This window comes from Eretmochelys imbricata, chromosome 1 (assembly GCF_965152235.1).
Source record: "Eretmochelys imbricata isolate rEreImb1 chromosome 1, rEreImb1.hap1, whole genome shotgun sequence".
NCBI lineage: Eukaryota > Metazoa > Chordata > Testudines > Cheloniidae > Eretmochelys > Eretmochelys imbricata.
This window is the reverse complement of record NC_135572.1, coordinates 148,627,380-148,644,881: the sequence shown is the minus strand read 5'-3', so window position 1 is coordinate 148,644,881 and position 17,502 is coordinate 148,627,380. Positions and strand designations below refer to the sequence as shown.

Below are 17,502 nucleotides of genomic sequence, written 5' to 3'. Positions count from 1 at the left end.
AAATAATGAATGAACCCTTGTAAAGTTCATCATATCCTCAAACACCACAAACTTTTAACTATTCAAAATGTCTTTGAGAAGTAAATTAATATTAATCCCATTTTTATCAACGGGGAAACTGAGGGAGTCTAATGCACATCTGGGATTAGAAATTCATGACTCAGTTTCTGTGTTTATTCCATGCCCCTTTCAATCTGTGAATCTAAAAAACAGTTCAGGTTGTCTATACACAAACTTCATTTGGTGGAGGGAGAATGTAGTTAGCTTCACTTTTACTTTGGATGAATTAGGATGTATTTTAATAAATATGATGATCGTTGTCTGTTTTTCCCAATAGAAAATGCCTGAAGCATCAGAAGATCATATCCACTGGAAGGCTTATTGACTTCCATTCCTGAGAATCCCAGAACAACATCAGTCTGGCATGGCGCAGGGTAGTCAGCAACTTGATGTGCAGGTACTCCATGACCTCCGGCAACGTTTCCCTGAGATTCCAGAAGGGGTGGTGTCTCAGTGCATGCTCCAGGTATGCTGCAGCAGAATACAGTAGCATAGTAACAGTTACCGTACATTTATTGTAGCATAAAAAGGAACCCCCTTGTAATAGACTGATTAGAAATCAGTTCAATTTCATAGTTGTCTTCTGGGGATTTTTAAGTTTCTAAAAGGTAACAGGAACTTGGAGAACAGCAAACTTTTTGAGTTTACATTCTATTGAAATATTTATTTATTTATTTATTTATTTTTTGGGTAAAAGAAAGTGGATATTCCCTGTGGCTGAGCAGAAAGACACTATTCAAGTTTCTGTCATCTCAGGATGTGAGAGTGGAAAACTCCTTTTTTCTCTTCTGCCATTCAATGTAGGCAGTGTTGCACTCATACCTGAATTTAAACTGTGGGTTACTGGATTTTTCACAAGACCAGATTTTTTATTAGCAGTAAGGCCCTTGCCATTTTTCTTAAAGAAACTGTCTCTGTCTTCGAGTAATGCCCCTATGGGTGCTCCACTGTAGGGGTGCTTGTGTCCCTGTGCTGCTGGTTGGAAAACTTTGATATCAGTGTCTGGCTCTCTCCCTTTGTGCCCCACCATAAGGTTAACCAGTATGTGCAGGCTAAACCCCCACAGTTCCTTCTCAACTGCCTCTGGCTAGAGTCAGAGCCATCAGCAGTCCATTTGAGATCGTTAACGTCTTCCTTTTCCTTAGCATTTTTAGTAGCTAGTTAAGTCTTTTTCAGTCTTAGTTGTAGTTTTTCTTTATCTTCTAAAAAAGAAAAACTTTTAATTTCCCCCCCTTTTTTGTTGGGGATCCCTTCCCTCAACAGGGTATGCCCAACTCACCAGGCTTCAAGAAGTGCCTCTTCTTGCAAAGAGGCCATCCCTGAGGCAGATGAACACTCTTGATACGTATGCTGCTTCAGGGAAGGCTACATGCTGCAGAATTGTGGTCTCTGTCAACAACTTAAACCCACGTCTCGAAAGGACAGGGAAATCAAACAGAAGATAATGTCTGATGGAGGCAGCCCTCCAGTCTTCTTTGGATCTGTGCCAGGAGTCGCCCAGAATGCATGAGTCTTCTCTGCAGCCCTCGACATCTAGGGACTATGGGTCGAAGAAATCAGCCATGGACCCCTCTCGTAAGACATCTAAAGAGAGAGCTGTGAGCCCTGAGCTAGCCATAAAAGATCTCTGGCATGCTTTGTATTGTCAGTACTGTTGACACCGAGGCCATCCAAGCATGGTACCCATAGCTTACGAGGGTCTAGAGCAGCAGGTATTGATGCGCCTAAAGACCTGATGGGCATAGACTCTGAGCCAATGGTACCAATACACAAAAACAGGAGCAGGGAGCACATGGTTAAGAAGATCCTGCTGGTATGCTCTGTACCGTTGGCACTGTCAATGGTGAGCCACCCAGCATTGGTGAGATCCCTGACTGCAGGAGTTCTGGCACTCAAGAGAGTTCAGCATATCTGATATACCAGAGTCTCCCCTTCTTGGCACTGGAGCTTCGGTATCAAGTCTTCTCCAAGCACGTGAGTCTTTTTCGGTACCTTGCCAGGCACCTCTACTTTCTAGTCATCCTCCTTCTATACTCCCTATGAAGCCTGTTCCCTCAGGGAACTGATGGGCAAGATCCCCTGTGAGAATAACATGAGGGGAAAAGGAGTCCAGGAGAGCTGGCTGTATTTTAAAGAACCCTTATTGAGGTTTCAGGGACAAACCATCCCGATGTGTAGAAAGAAAAGCCAAGCTGGTCGCCTGCCATATTTACTAAACAGTGAAATCCTTGCTGATCTTAAATACAAAAAAGAAGCTTACAAGAAGTGGAAGATTGGACAAATGACCAGGGATGAGTATAAAAATATTGCTCGGGCATGCAGGAGTGAAATCAGGAAGGCCAAATCACACCTGGAGTTGCAGCTAGCAAGAGATGTTAAGAGTAACAAGAAGGGTTTCTTCAGGTATGTTAGCAACAAGAAGAAAGTCAAGGGAAGTGTGGGCCCCTTACTGAATGAGGGAGGCAACCTAGTGACAGAGGATGTGGAAAAAGCTAATGTACTCAATGCTTTTTTTTGCCTCTGTCTTCACGAACAAGGTCAGCTCCCAGACTACTGCACTGGGCACCACAGCTTGGGGAGGAGGTGACCAGCCCTCTGTGGAGAAAGTGGTGGTTCGGGACTATTTAGAAAAGTTGGACGTGCACAAGTCCATGGGGCCGGATGCGCTGCATCCGAGAGTGCTAAAGGAGTTGGTGGATGTGATTGCAGAGTCGTTGGCCATTATCTTAGAAAACTCATGGCGATCAGGGGAAGTCCCGGATGACTGGAAAAAGGCTAATGTAGTGCCCATCTTTTAAAAAAGGGAAGGAGGATGATCCTGGGAACTACAGGCCAGTCAGCCTCACCTCAGTCCCTGGAAAAATCATGGAGCAGGTCTTCAAGGAATCAATTCTGAAGCACTTAGAGGAGAGAAAAGTGATCAGGAACAGTCAGCATGGATTCACCAAGGGCTAGTCATGCCTGACTAATCTAATTGTCTTCTATGACGAGATAACCTGTTCTGTGGATGAAGGGAAAGCAGTGGACGTGTTGTTCCTTGACTTTAGCAAAGCTTTTGTCACTGTCTTCCCACAGTATTCTTGCCAGCAAGCTAAAGAAGTATGGGCTGGATGAATGGACCATAAAGTGGATAGAAAGCTGCCTAGGTTGTCAGGCTCAATGGTGGTGATCAATGGCTCCATGTCTAGTTGGCAGCTGGTATCAAGCGGTATGCCCCAAGGGTCGGTCCTGGGGCCAGTTTTATTCAATATCTTCATTAATGATCTGGAGGATGGCGTGGATTGCACCCTCAGCAAGTTTGCAGATGACACTAAACTGGGAGGAGTGGTAGATACACTGGAAGGTAGGGATAGGATACAGAAAGACCTAGACAAATTAGAGGATTGGGCGAAAAGAAATCTGATGAGGTTCAACAAGGACAAGTGCAGAGTCCTGCACTTAGGATAGAAGAAACCCATGCACCGCTACAGACTAGGGACTGAATGACTAGGCAGCAGTTCTGCAGAAAAGGACCTAGGGGTTACAGTGGATGAGAAGCTGGATATGAGTCAACAGTGTGCCCTTGTTGCCAAGAGAGCTAATGGTATTTTGGGCTGGATAAGTAGGAGCATTGCCAGCAGATCGAGGGACATGATCGTTCCCCTCTATTTGACATTGGTGAGGCCTCACCTGGAGTACTGTGTCCAGTTTTGGGCCCCACACTGCAAGAAGGATGTGGAAAAACTGGAAAGTGTCCAGCGGAGGGCAACAAAAATGATTAGGGGACTGGAACACATGACTTATGAGGAGAGGCTGAGGGAACTGGGATTGTTTAGTCTGCAGAAGAGAAGAATAAGGAGGGATTTGATAGCTGCTTTCAGCTACCTGAAAGGGGGTTCCAAAGAGGATGGATCTAGACTGTTCTCAGTGGTAGCGGATGACAGAACAAGGAGTAATGGTCTCAAGTTGCAGTGGGGGAGATTTAGGTTGGATATTAGGAAAAACTTTTTCACTGGGAGGGTGGTGAAACACTGGAATGCATTACTTAGGGAGGTGGTGGAATCTGCTTCCTCAGAAGTTTTTAAGGTCAGGCTTGACAAAGCCCTGGCTGGGATGATTTAATTGGGGATCGGTCCTGCTTTGAGCAGGGGGTTGGACTAGAAGACCTCCTGAGGTCCCTTCCAACCCTGATATTCTATGATTCTATGACAGCCAATCATGGGCACCACCAGGCTCTATCCCACTGCTCCAATAGCCCTACTGGGATTCCTGGGCATCATATCAACCACACACTTCTTGGGTTTCCAGCTTACATCCGTGAGCCCCCGAGATGTTCTCCTTCGGTCACTGAACCTCCAGAGAAGATTGTGGAGGAAGAAGAGGGAGGATTCAAAGAGGAGGTTACATCGAAAACCAACATAGCTTCCTTCTCTCTAGATGAGGCAGTCATGCCCCCGCCACAATGCTTAGCCAATGATTTCCAGCTTTTCCAGGACTTGGCTAAAGTGCAGCAGACATGCTGCAGATACACCTAGGGGAGGTAAAAGATACTCACCACAAACTCCTTGACATCCTACTCTTCCTCGTCCTCCAGAATAGCCCTCCCCATCAGTGAGGCTCTCTCCTGGACCCCACAAAAACTATATGGCAAACTGCAGCATCGGTGATGCCTATGTGTAAATGGGCTGATAAAAATCTCCCTGCTATGGAGACAGAACCCCTTTTTTCCCACCCTCGCCCTAACTCCATTGTTATGGATGCCGTAAACTCCCGGGGTTGCCAGCACCAAATGAGATTTGTCCCCTATGATAGGGATTGGAAACACCTTGACCTCTTCAGGAGAAAGGCCTACTCCTCTGACAGATTGCAGTTTCAAATGCAAATTATCAAGCATTAACAGCAAATGTTAATTATTAACTGTGTTAATTATTCCAAGCTCAGCACCTTTATTGATCAGATCCTAGAGTCAGAGTGTGACCAGTTCTGAGCTGTCATCCAGGAAGGGCAACTATTAGCCAAACCAACACTCTGGTCAGCCCTCGATATAGCTGATTCAGCGGCCCAGTCCATCTTCACTATAGTGGTTATGTGAAATGCGTTGTGAATACGCCTCTCTGGGTTCCCTAAAGAGGTGCAGACAACCATTGAAGACCTTCCCTTTGAAGGCACCAAGTTGTTTGCTGAAAAGACTGACACATACCTCTACACCCTTAAAGATTCCAAGGCTATTCTCCAGTCATTTAGGGATCTATATACTTGGACAAAAAAGAAAATTTAGTCTGCAGCCCCAGCATAAATCCCACACCTGCCAATACCCAACTCAAAGCTTCTACAAACCTCAGAGAAAGAAATCTAGATTCTTCAGGTGCAAACCATCGAGCCCACAGTCTTCCACAGCACAACCAGCCACCTCAAAACAGCAGTTTTGATGTGTTGGTTGAGGTGTCAACAGACCACTCCCTTTAAGCGCTGCAGCTGACCAACCTATACTGCCCATTTGTCTACCGCCTTGCCACGTTCCGGAGCACCTAGGAATGTATAACATCAGATGGATGGAAATCATTCACAATGGGTACTCCATCCAACTTTACCTCTCCTGCCCCAACACCCTTTTCCATCCCTCTTCAAGGACCCTTCTCATGAGAGTTTACTACAACAAGAAATAGATCTCTTCCTCTGATTAGGAGCCATAGAATCAGTACCCCAGCATCTATGAGGCAAAGATTTTTGCTCTTGCTATTTCCTGATACCCAAGAAGAATGGCAGTTGGAGACCCATGCTAGACCTCAGAGCACTCAACAGGTTTGTCAAGGCTCAAAAATTCAAGATGGTTACTCTGGTAATAATTATTCCAGCATTGGAACGGGGAGACTGATTTGCAGCAATTGACCTTCAGAACACCTATTTCCCTATTTCAATCCTACCATCCCACAGACAGTTCCTCAGATTTACCATAGGATAAGACCACTATCAGTACAGAATACTCTCCTTTGGGCTATCATTGGCTCTGAGAGTATTCTCCAAGGTTCAATCAGTAGTGGCTGCTAACCTACATTCCCAGGGGGATCATGATCTACCCCTGTTTGATCTGTTGTCTCCTCAGAGCCCACTCCTTTAATGAGGCCCGCCAGGTTACCAAGACTGTAATAGATTGTTCATGGAACTGGGTCTTCAGATCAGCGTCCAAAGATCAACCTTCACCCCTGTACAGCGCCTGTCGTTCATAGGGGCTGACCTGGACTCGTTACAGGCCAAAGCGCTTGTGCCTCAGCACAGGTTCCTTTCCTGGACCACGCTCCTAAAGAGAGTATGAAACAGCCCTCAAATATCAGCCAGACACTGCTTCCAATTCCTCGTACATATGGCAGCATGTGCAGCAGTTATACCTCATGCCAGGCTTCATATGTGGTGCCTGAAAATGTAGTTCAGCTCAGTCTACAGACCAAATAGAGACAGACTAGACACATCTCTGTCACTGTGCACCAAGGTCAAAAACTCCCTGGTTCAGTGGAAAAATTCAGCAGACGTTTACAGGATTCCCTTTTTGTAAACTTCCCCATCGTTACTTCTCACCACCGACTCATCCCTCCTAGAATGGAGTGCACATCTAAAAGACCTTACAACACAAGGCAAATGGTCGTCCATGGAGATGTCCCTCCACGTTAACCTTCTCAAACTCAGGGCAGTCAGAAATGCCTGCGTCCATTTCCTCCTGCTGATCAAGAGAACGCACGCTAGAGTCTTAACAGACAACACAGAATGTGTGTATTACATATGCTGACAGGGAGGAACAAGGTTGCCCTCTCTTTGTGCACAAGCGGTAAAGCTATGGAACTGGTGCATTTCCCACAACATCACGCTATTCGTGCCTACCTTCTGGGAACACAAAACTCAATAGCAGACCATCTCAGTCGCAAGTTCCACACGACCACGAATGGTACCCAGCAGTACTTCATGACCTTTTCAAGCAGTGTGGGGACACTGGCCACAGACCTGTTCACCACTTGCCTGAACAAGAAATGTCCACAATACTGTTCCAGAGCAGGGATGGGGAAGCACTCCTTCTGTGGTACAAGGACCTTCTGTATGCCTTTTCCCATTGGCTCTACTGTCAAAAAATCCTATTAAAAATAACAAGGAGTACACCTCATACTGACTGCTCCCACTTGGGCAAGATGGACTTGGTATCCTTACCTGTCACAACCGAGCCAAGGCTGGGGGCAGGGTTGGAGCAGAGCTGGGGCTGGAACAGGACTGGGTGGCACTCCCTCCCCCCCACGAGGGCTGACTTGGGCCCCACTGCACCCCTCCAAACATTCTTAGGAGGATGCGTCCCACAGTTTGGGAATCTCTGTGCTAGTGAGAGCCAAAGATGGTGGCTTTGATATGCCTGCTTCTTTCCTTGGAAGCAGTGCCTCCACTCACCTGTTTCTCCTTGCTCTTCACCCCTTACCGCCTGACCTAGGACAGTATATAGGGACAAGGAAAGTAGCAGGTGGGGGTAGTTACTGCTGAAGGCATACCTGAGGTAACTTTTTACCTGAACTTTTTACCTGAATATCCCCTCCTTTTTCCTTTGAGAGGAGGGTTGGGTTCTATGTAGTAGGCTAAACATTTTCCTTTGGAGTTGCCCCTTTTGTCTGCCACCTGGATGGTCAGAATGGCTTTCGTACTTCCCCTTTGCCAAGTCAAATTGCAGTCTTTTCCCCAAGCAGTGCCATTAAGGAGGAATCAAAATGGGGACACAGCTTAACCGTAGAAGTGCTCCAGCAATTTCATTACTGCTGAAATGACTGCATACAGTATCTCCACCCTTTATAGTTCTGAGCTGCTTTCAGATAAGAAGTGCAGGATGTTCTTGTAATACAGAACTTCGTTTACTCTGACGTAGTCATTTCTTCCGTACTGGTAAGTAGATGATCTCTTGGATGAACCAGTTGAACTATCCGATGTCTGTAATTTGACAAAGCTAAAGGACCCCTGTGTCTCTGAAGTACAGTATCCAGACACACTCTGGACATCTGAATACAGGGTTCTTTTTAACATACTGTATTCCAACATTTTATTTTGTAATCTTTGAAGTATATAAAAGGCTTCCATGTCCACACTAGGAGCATTTTACCAGTATGGGAATATCGGTATGCAAAGCACTCTAGGTATAGTTGCAGGTAATCTGGCAATGCTGCTCTTTGTACTGGTATAGCAAAACCACTCTGTATGATTGAAATAAGCTATGCTAGTAAAAACACAGCTGATGTAACTATGCCTACCCTGGGACTTCTGCCTACACAGTTGTATCAGTCAGGGATCACACCTCTTCACAGCCCTGACCAACATAGGTGTGCCAGCATAAGTCCCTAATGTAGACCTGGCCCAAGGCTATGCAATATGTCAATTAAAAAGGCAGATGAACCAATAGTCATTGGCTGACGTGTCATCACACCACATATTCCAAATACTTAAAACTATATAAGTCTTGGATACACCAATAATATGGGGTATTTCTAGACAGGTGATAGTGTGTTCCAAGGAATGTCTCCTAGCTGCTGTCTTTCCCCCTCGTGTCTGTCACATTATGTGACCTGAGGGTGCCATGGACTCTACTGCGTTCTGCTTAGGTAACAGGTGGCTGTCTGGCAGCAGTTGGCTGTGCTCTCTGGTGTCTGATGCTGCTCTGTTGCATCTGTAATTATTGGGCTGGAACACGGGGACCCTGCTTTAATGCTGTACTACCTGCCACTTATGACAGCTCCGTTATCCAGCAAAATACAGACGTGGAAATTGGTGTTAAAAGAATGGTGCATGGTGTGATGTGTCAGAGCCAAAGATGTGAACAGGGCTGGACTTCACAGGGCCAAAGATGAGAGAGAGGGAGATCTTTAGCTGAGAATGTGCTGTACATCCTTATTCTGGTTACTGAGGTCATCCGAAATATAGTGCTAGAATAAAGATGACTTTGCCTAGACCATTCGCAGATCACCTAAGTAGGAGAGCTACTTGTAACTCATAAGTCTATTGATAGAATATATATATTTATCGTAAGACAGTAAGCATCAGAGACTTCAGTGATGGCTCTTAATCAAAAATGTGAAACTCCTTACTAATTAGAATTGATTCCTCAGTGCTGGAACCCTTCAAAAATGTAGCATCAGTGGCAGAGGAGATCTTGATGAATCTATACATTTACTTTTTCCTGATAACTGTGTTTTATTTTTGACCTATTGAGATCTATGGTATGCTGTAGAAAATACCAATCTTGGGATCAATTTTTATAAAATGTATATGGTCAGAAATTGTCAAATGTGACTAAAGGCAATCAGGTACAGATTAGGTTAGGGTTTAGATTCAAGGCTGAACCACAGTTTTTGTTTGGATTTTGTTCTAAAAATGTGGAAAAAAATCTGTAAGATTTCTGTGAAAAATAGTAGAAATCACAACATTTCCACAATCTTGAGTGACTTTCTGATGGCCAAGATAGCGTTAGAACAGCTGTTGTAAGAATTTGGCCATAACTGAAGTGGGGAAAAAAGCCCCTTTTTGTTTTTGACTCAGAACCAAAACTTTACGTAGATTTAGGTCCAGGGTGTGCAGTCCAAACTACACCCCTCCTTAAATTTGAAGGGGTTTGGATTCTTCATTCTTCTGAGGGCTGCACAAGCTTTTTCAGCGTGCTTTTTTATTTATTTTAAAGAAAATGTAATAGTTGAAGATGCAGTGTCAGAATATAAGGAGTCTTGGAAAATGGCTATTAATTTCCAAACATTTTAAAGATTCTAAATTATGTATTTATCAGTTGGCTAATATCAGATTTATTGTATTTTTAACTTTTCCTTGCTTTTAAGTGCTTGGGTTTTATAAACTATGTCATAGGGGAAGTACACTGTTTTAGCATCCTTAATTGTATTTAAAAGCGCTTTTTTTTCTAGTTTGACAGCCAAACCAGTAAGAGTTAATAATTTGGGCAAAATATTTCAGATTTCATTTTTTAAATTTGACACAGAATATTGGTAGTTTATCTTTAAAAAACATTCTTCACAAAGGACAGATTTCAATCTGCATTACTGATAATAAAATATTAATATGCACCATTTTCAGACTATTTGTAAGTAGTTTTTAAACTCTGTTTAGAAAATACTTCCAAGTCTCTGTATATTGTATTAAACATCTCAGTCCTGGTGAGTATTTGTGGCTGTTTACTACATTGAAACTATTTTCTAGAAAGAGGAAGGTGATCAGAAGAGTAAATTGAAGTGAATTAGGCTAAGGGATAAAGGACAGAAATCAGGGGAGGCCAGTTGCAAGGAAAGTTAGACAGAATACATTCAAACTGTGAACACACTTTTAAAATTAAATTTTTAACACTGGGGTTTATTTTAAATTACAGCTAATGGGAAGAACAAACCAAAGTTAAACAAGATGCATATTAGGATTGCAAATTCAGTAATCATGGAGACTGGATGGCTGTAATATGCTAATCCTCTTTGAAATATTGTTTTGAACACTTCAGTTTCAAGCTGTGAAATAGTTCTAATTTGTAGTATTTTCTCATTTGAAATAATGTTAAATATATGTACATCCTTTTCTAAAGAAACAGAAACATTTCAGGAATGAATGCCAAAGCTATAACCATTACCAAATTCTATTTCCCTTAACTTGGACTTGCTAGATTTTATGTGGGTCACTCAGTAGCTAATGTTATCATAAGATTTCACTGTAAGTAACATGAGCCACATACTTCTTATATAGCATGGTCTAACAGGGATTATCTTTAATTTATTTCAGGAGTCATAGGTATGCCAGCTACTGTGAAGTGTTATCCCTAAAATGTGTTCAAGCTAAGCTTAATTGGAACTTCAGTTGAATATACTGATTGGAGTTACTAATGTAATTTGAAGATAATTGGTGTCAATTCTTACTTCTAGAACAACAACAACCTTGAAGCATGTTGTCGAGTCCTTGCGCAGGAGAGCAACAAATACTTATATATGGAGTACCATAGCCCTGATGACAGCAGAATGAACAGGAATCGCCTTTTGCACATTAACCTGGGTATTCATCCCCCTACCAGCTACCATGCAGGGGAAGGAGCTCAACTTAATGGTGGTCGTACACTGGTACATAGCTCAAGCGATGGACATATTGATCCACAATGCACAGCGGGTAAACAGCTGATCTGCTTAGTTCAAGAACCACACTCTGCTCCAGCTGTTGTGGCAGCTTCTTCTAATTACAATCCATTTTTCATGAATGACCAGACTAGAAATGCAGCTACTCCTCCTCCGCAACCACCTCAACAGCCATCTTCCATGCCACCAGGAATGAACACATCTGCTATGCAAGGCCCTCATCCTCCTACATATATGCACATACCTCGGTACAATACAAATCCTATTACTGTTACATTATCACAAAACCTCCCCTCTGGACAAACAGTACCCAGAGCTTTACAAATTCTTCCACAGATTCCAAGCAATCTTTATGGGACTCCTGGTTCTATATATATTAGGCAGACGTCTCAAAGTTCTTCAGGACGACAGACTCCTCAGAATGCACAGTGGCATTCTTCTCCACAAGGCCCAGTTCCACATTATACTCCACGCCCGCTACCTGTTTATCCACATCAACAGAACTACCAACCTTCACAGTATTCTCCTAAACAGCCCCAGATTCCTCAGCCAACTTATCAATCACCACCTGCATCTCAGTGTCCTTCTCCTTTTGGCTCTCCTCAGCATCAGGTACAGCCTACCCAATTAGGTCATCAGAGTTCACATGTGTTTATGCCTCCTAGTCCTTCAACTGTTCCACCCCATCCATATCAACAATCGCCCCAGAGTTATCAAAAACAGGGTGGTCACTCAGTATCTTATCTCCCTTATGGTGGACCTAGCTTATCCAAAGGTTCTATGAACAAGATAGAAATTACAGTTGAGCCACCACAAAGACCTGGGACTGCAATGAATAGAAGTCCTTCACCAATAAATAATCAACCATCTCAACGAAACCAGCACCCGCTGTATGCAGCCACTACTCCACCTTCAGGCTCTCCTTCTAGAGGTATGTCAGGTCAACCAAAACCACCATTTAATGTTAATCCATTATATATTACCTACACACAACCAACTGGACCTACAGGTGCATTAACGCAGTCTCCCCGGGTAATGGTATCTCAGCCAAACTCAACAGTGTTTAAAATCACAGTAGGTCGAGTGCAGACTGAGAATCTTTTAAATTTAGTGGACCAAGAGGAACGTTCTGCAGCACCAGAACCTATTCAGCCCATTTCAGTAATACCAGGATCTGGAGGCGAAAAAGGAATCCATAAATACCAGAGGAGTTCCAGTTCTGGATCAGATGACTACGCTTATACTCAAGGTAAATTTCTTGAACTGCCTACTGCAATTTTAAAAAAGCAAATTAAACTGCATTTTACAGTCCAGGACTCTACTAGCTGTGTCTCAAGAGACACTGAACCTATTCAGAAGAACATAGATAACTTTCGGCCTGTGTGATCCAAGAGATTTTGATGTACTAGAAGTTCTTAAAATGTAACATGGAAAATATGAATTGATGAGATTGTTGTCAAATTCTAATGATTTCTTATAAATGGCCATACAAACCATCTTGTTCCATAAGAGAACAAGACAACATTTGAAGAAACTGAAAAGTTGTATATTTTAAAACTAACAAAGGCAAACACTTTTCTGTATAGTTCATTTACAAAGTTGTGTTGAAGTTTGAGGCAAATATTTAAATGCGGATTAGATAATTTTCATAGACTCATAGAAATGTGGGGCTGGAAGGGACCTCAAGAGGCAATCAAGTCCAGCACCCTGCACTGAGGCAGGACCAAGAAACGTAGTTTATCTCAGACAGGTGTTTGTCTAACCTATTCTTTAAAATCTCCAATGATGGGGATTCCACAACCTCCCTTGCAAGCCAGAGTTTAAATACCTGTATAATTAAGTTTTTTTCTTAGTATCTAACCTAAATCTCCCTTGCTGCAGATTAAGCCCATTACTTCTTGTCCTTTGAATAAAATACATTTGAATAACTTATAACAGATGTATTTATTTGTTTAATAAGCAAAATTATTCTCGTTGCTACACAAAACCAACAACATTGTACCAAGACAAAACCAACAAGCCAGCAAGGGTAATAAACAAAAAGGAGGAAAGGAAAGAGAAGTCAGGGGATAAAATATTAAGATTGCACAGTAAGACGAATCCACATCTTGATTAAATGTAGAATAACTTAGTTATTTTAAACTTTTAAAAAACTTTAATTTATCATAACTGACATGGCAGAAATGATTTTTCAGCAGGATTTGGATGCAAAGAGGAAGGTTGTTTGGCGGGGTGTTTTTCTATGGATAGGGGCAACAAATACTTTGAGAGAGCCCTAATATCAAATACCAAGTAACTACAGCTTAAGTAAAAGAGAATTGTGTGGAAACTCTACCCAAACATTTGAGCAGAAAAGTGCTTTCTTCAGAGTTGCAGCTTTTGAAAACTGATTGATATACTCAAACTCACTTGCACAGAGAAAGTTTAGTCTGCAAGCATTCAAGCCAGTCAGCTTTAATTGTCATAATGCTAATTAGCAGCAATTATTCAAACCGTCTACTTCATACTTTACTTAGATTTCTAATGAGATTAGTTTATCTGCCTTTCCTCTTTCCTCCTCCTATCCTTTCTTTTCACTTCATTTTATTCCTATTTCACATTATTTCACCTCTCTAACTCTGCCCTGCAGTATTTGGCCCTCATTTCCACTGTCGCCTCTGAGCTATCTTTAACCTCTTAACATGGAATTGCTCTGTACCAGATGGTTTCCATTCCGTGCACACAGCATCCCCTGCTGATTCCTGGACTGAAAGCAGGCAGGAGTAAACTTTGTGAATGTTAGAGATCAGTAGGAGTGAGGTGGAGCCAGTTAGTATTTACTCTAGTCAGCGTTGCCAACCTGGCCCTATCTGCCGGGGCCATACAGTCTCTCATGGTGTGCAGTTCCGAACAACCTTTAATAACTGGCAGAGTAACTATTGTTCCATAAATTAACTCAATTGTACAGGAAAAATATAACTGATTTCATGTGACTAAGACAAAAAATGGGTTCTGGATTGCAAAATTACTTGCTAAATAAGGTTTTATTTGCTGTTCAGTTTTTTTGCACTGTGGTTTTTTCCCCCTAGATACTATCTTCTTTTTGGGGAGGGGCGGGGGGAATTAGTTTCCTTCATTTGGACAGTTGAGTTTCTTAGGTTTGTATGGTCTTTGGGGCAGAGAACTGTATCTTCCTATATGTTGGGGCTTCAATAGTGACTGTGTGTGCTACTGCAATATAAATATCAACAGCAATAATATTTAGCCTCTGCAAACTTACATTACACACTTATGTAGCACAACTGAGATTTAAAGAGGAATATACTTAAAATCTTCGGATTTTGCTAATTTAAGAAACAAATTAATGTGTATGACTTTTCTATCAGTCTCTACCATGGTGAAAAAGTTACAGAAATATATACATCACTACTGATTTTCTTTAGTGTGATATATTATATTGCATGATGCTATATCCTAATAAGATGCAGCACATATGAGAGGGCATTGTATATGTCAGGTATAAACTGGATGATGAATGAATATATAAAGCCAGGAATTGGTGAGCCATGTATCATTACTGTTGTGAATTTTTTAAAATTAATACTGTAATTATGATCTTTCAAACTCTTCTCTTAACTGACACACATTGTTTTTATGAAAGGTTGTTGCTGGTTTTGTTGTTTTAATGTTATTTAATAAGATATCCTGTTTTCAATCCCTGTATTGCTACTGGCTTCTGAAATGTGAGGGTCCATACAAAATCCAAGTTTAGAATTTCTGCTTCAGGTAGAAAAGTGTCAGCCAATAAAAATACCATATTTTTATGCTCCTGGCTCTTCCTCTCTGTTTTCTACCCTGCCTCAGTAAGATCTGTCATGTCTGCACTTAGCTCCATCTGTGGAGTTTTTTCCTTTCTTCCAATTAGTATATAATTGTATTTTTCATACAGTGTTTTGTTTAACATTTTTAATTTCTCTTTGCACTGAATGGAGATCAGGAAGGAGAGACACTGCAGGTGCTTTGCATGTAATAGCACTTTGCAAGCTTCAGTAGTGTGTCCTTGTGCGTTCCTTTTTTCTGTTTATTTCACAGTAGAAACATAGGAATAACCTGCTGGCAAACCCATTACTTGGACAGTCTACCCATCTGCATACCAGCAGCAAATCTCTTCCCTTTGCCTTCCCCGGTCAATTGCCATTGTCAAGAAGGATCTTTCCTCTTCATTTGAGCATCAGTAAAAACAAGTAGATCAGAAAGTGGTAAACCTCAGACCAGTGACCTGTATTTACTCCTATTTGACATCAAAGTAAAAATATTGAGGAAAATCCTGCCTAGTCTGTCAGAGAAAATTGAATATTTATTCCTAGCTAGTAGGATTATCTTTACCTTCTCAGCAACTGCCTCAGGAACCCATGACAACAGAAGTCTTGTAGCTTGTCATGTTCAGTCTCAAATTTCATCCCAAAGGCATACATTTTTGAGGAAGTTATTAACGACTGAAAGAGATTTAGGAGGAATGGCTCAACTTTAACTACAGAGTTAAAGGTCCTGAAGGTCTTTACGATTCTTGTAACTAATTTATGTCTATCTTCCTTTAATAAGGGATTCTCCTTGCTCCTTAGTTTTGCCTGTGAACATGAGTGAATTTATAATACTGGAAATTAAACCTTCTACTGTTCCAAAGGGCAAAAGCAATTTTTAAAAACTTTGTTGTATAGTCTCTAATAGAACTGCAAAAATCAATACAGGCTTGGCTCTTGCTAATATGTGAGGTCTTCTGAGAAATCAGATGACATTATTGAACAGCAGCTGTGAGGTCATGTTCTGGTGCGGTCTTTCAGACTCTAATTCTTGCCTCTGGTATTTATTCTTGACAGTGCAGTGGTAGTATGATTAGGTTGCTGTTTCATCCTGAGAAGATGTCTCCTTGTACAGGTGCCTTTGTATTTTTCAGTGGAGAAAGACCAAATACAAAAAAAGAAGCAGTGACCAAAATGGTAATATGAACTTCAAATTACTGTCTAAAGCCATTATTTTTATTCTGGAAGAATTTACTGTCCTAAACTATAGTTCAGTTGGCATGAACCATCTTTACACTGATATGTGGCTGCATGTTTATACTCACCTATTATTTTGGAAAGGTCACTTGTGTATATTACACACAAATTAAGAGTTCTGTTTTTTAATTAAGTGCATTATATTGACTGTTTATTCCCTATACTGCTCTAGCCTTGCTATTACATCAGCGAGCAAGGATGGAGAGATTAGCAAAAGAACTGAAGCTTGAGAAAGAGGAACTTGAGCGGCTGAAAACTGAAGTCAATAGCATGGAACACAATCTTATGCAGAGGCGACTTAGAAGAGTAAGCTGTACAACCTCAATCCCAACAGTAAGAAATCTGTATTTGTAAACATCAGGTTTTTTTTAAGCTCCCTTGTTCAGTTATTGTTCATGCAAGCAGCTTACAAAGTACAGTATGTAGTAAGATGTTTTGGAGATTAAACTCTTTGAATTGGCAAGTGATTTTTGCTCTTTGCTATGTGATTTGTCTGCAAGATCAGTTCTTCCTTTGAATAAACAGATATTTGGTACTTTAAGAAACACATATGGGCTACACTTTCAGAAACTTTGTTCTGCATACAGTGAAACCTATATGTGTTTGCTTTTCTGTACCCCAGAATGACGACTGCTTTCAAATATACTGGATTTGTGCTGGAAATGGCCCAACTTGATTATCATACACATTGCAAGGAGAGTGATCACTTTAGATAAGCTATTACCAGCAGGAGAGTGGGGTGGGGGGAGAGAAAACCTTTTGTAGTGGTAAACACCCATTTTTTCATGCTTTGTGTGTATAAAAAGATCTTGTGTACTCTCCACAGTATGCATCCGATGAAGTGAGCTGTAGCTCACGAAAGCTTAGGTTCAAATAAATTGGTTAGTCTCTAAGGTGCCACAAGTACTCCTTTTCTTTTTTTAAATATACTGTGAGTGCCCAGGAGATTAATGAGGAAGTCTAGTTTTTATGCCTAAGACTTGGCATGCACAGTTTGGTTATGCATGTAGGACAGAGATTTTTGAAAAGGAGCTTCAGTATGCCAGGCTGCTGTCACTGCTTGGAATATATCTGTACCTCTTAGACCTCCCCCTTCTTACCCTCTGGTGTGGAAGCTCTGAGGGCACCTAGGGATTCACTTAGCTGGTCACACCTGGATATTCTCAAGTGTGTTAATGGGAGTTACTCTCCTCAGTTTAGCTGTACTCATTGTTAATCCCTGCTGTTAGTAATTAGTATGGTATGGTATGGACATGGTATGGTATGGTTTCTGGTATGGACAGGTCCATATGTATCACTTT

At 41.7% G+C, this 17,502-nt stretch overlaps 1 protein-coding gene across 6 annotated transcripts in view; it reads left to right on the top strand.

The window, feature by feature from the left end:
- TAB3 (TGF-beta activated kinase 1 (MAP3K7) binding protein 3) overlaps nt 1-17,502 on the top strand; it is a 76,979-nt gene that overhangs the window by 46,329 nt on the left and 13,148 nt on the right. For 5 of the 6 annotated variants that reach the window (XM_077817012.1, XM_077817029.1, XM_077816994.1 and 2 more), the window contains 3 exons: nt 338-526; nt 10,962-12,414; nt 16,374-16,534. In XM_077817012.1, the coding sequence (XP_077673138.1) occupies nt 425-526; nt 10,962-12,414; nt 16,374-16,534 (1,716 nt within the window). In that variant the 5' untranslated portion in view covers nt 338-424. The remainder of the gene's footprint in view (nt 1-337; nt 527-10,961; nt 12,415-16,373; nt 16,535-17,502) is intronic. The other variant, XM_077817038.1, reaches the window with a different exon arrangement.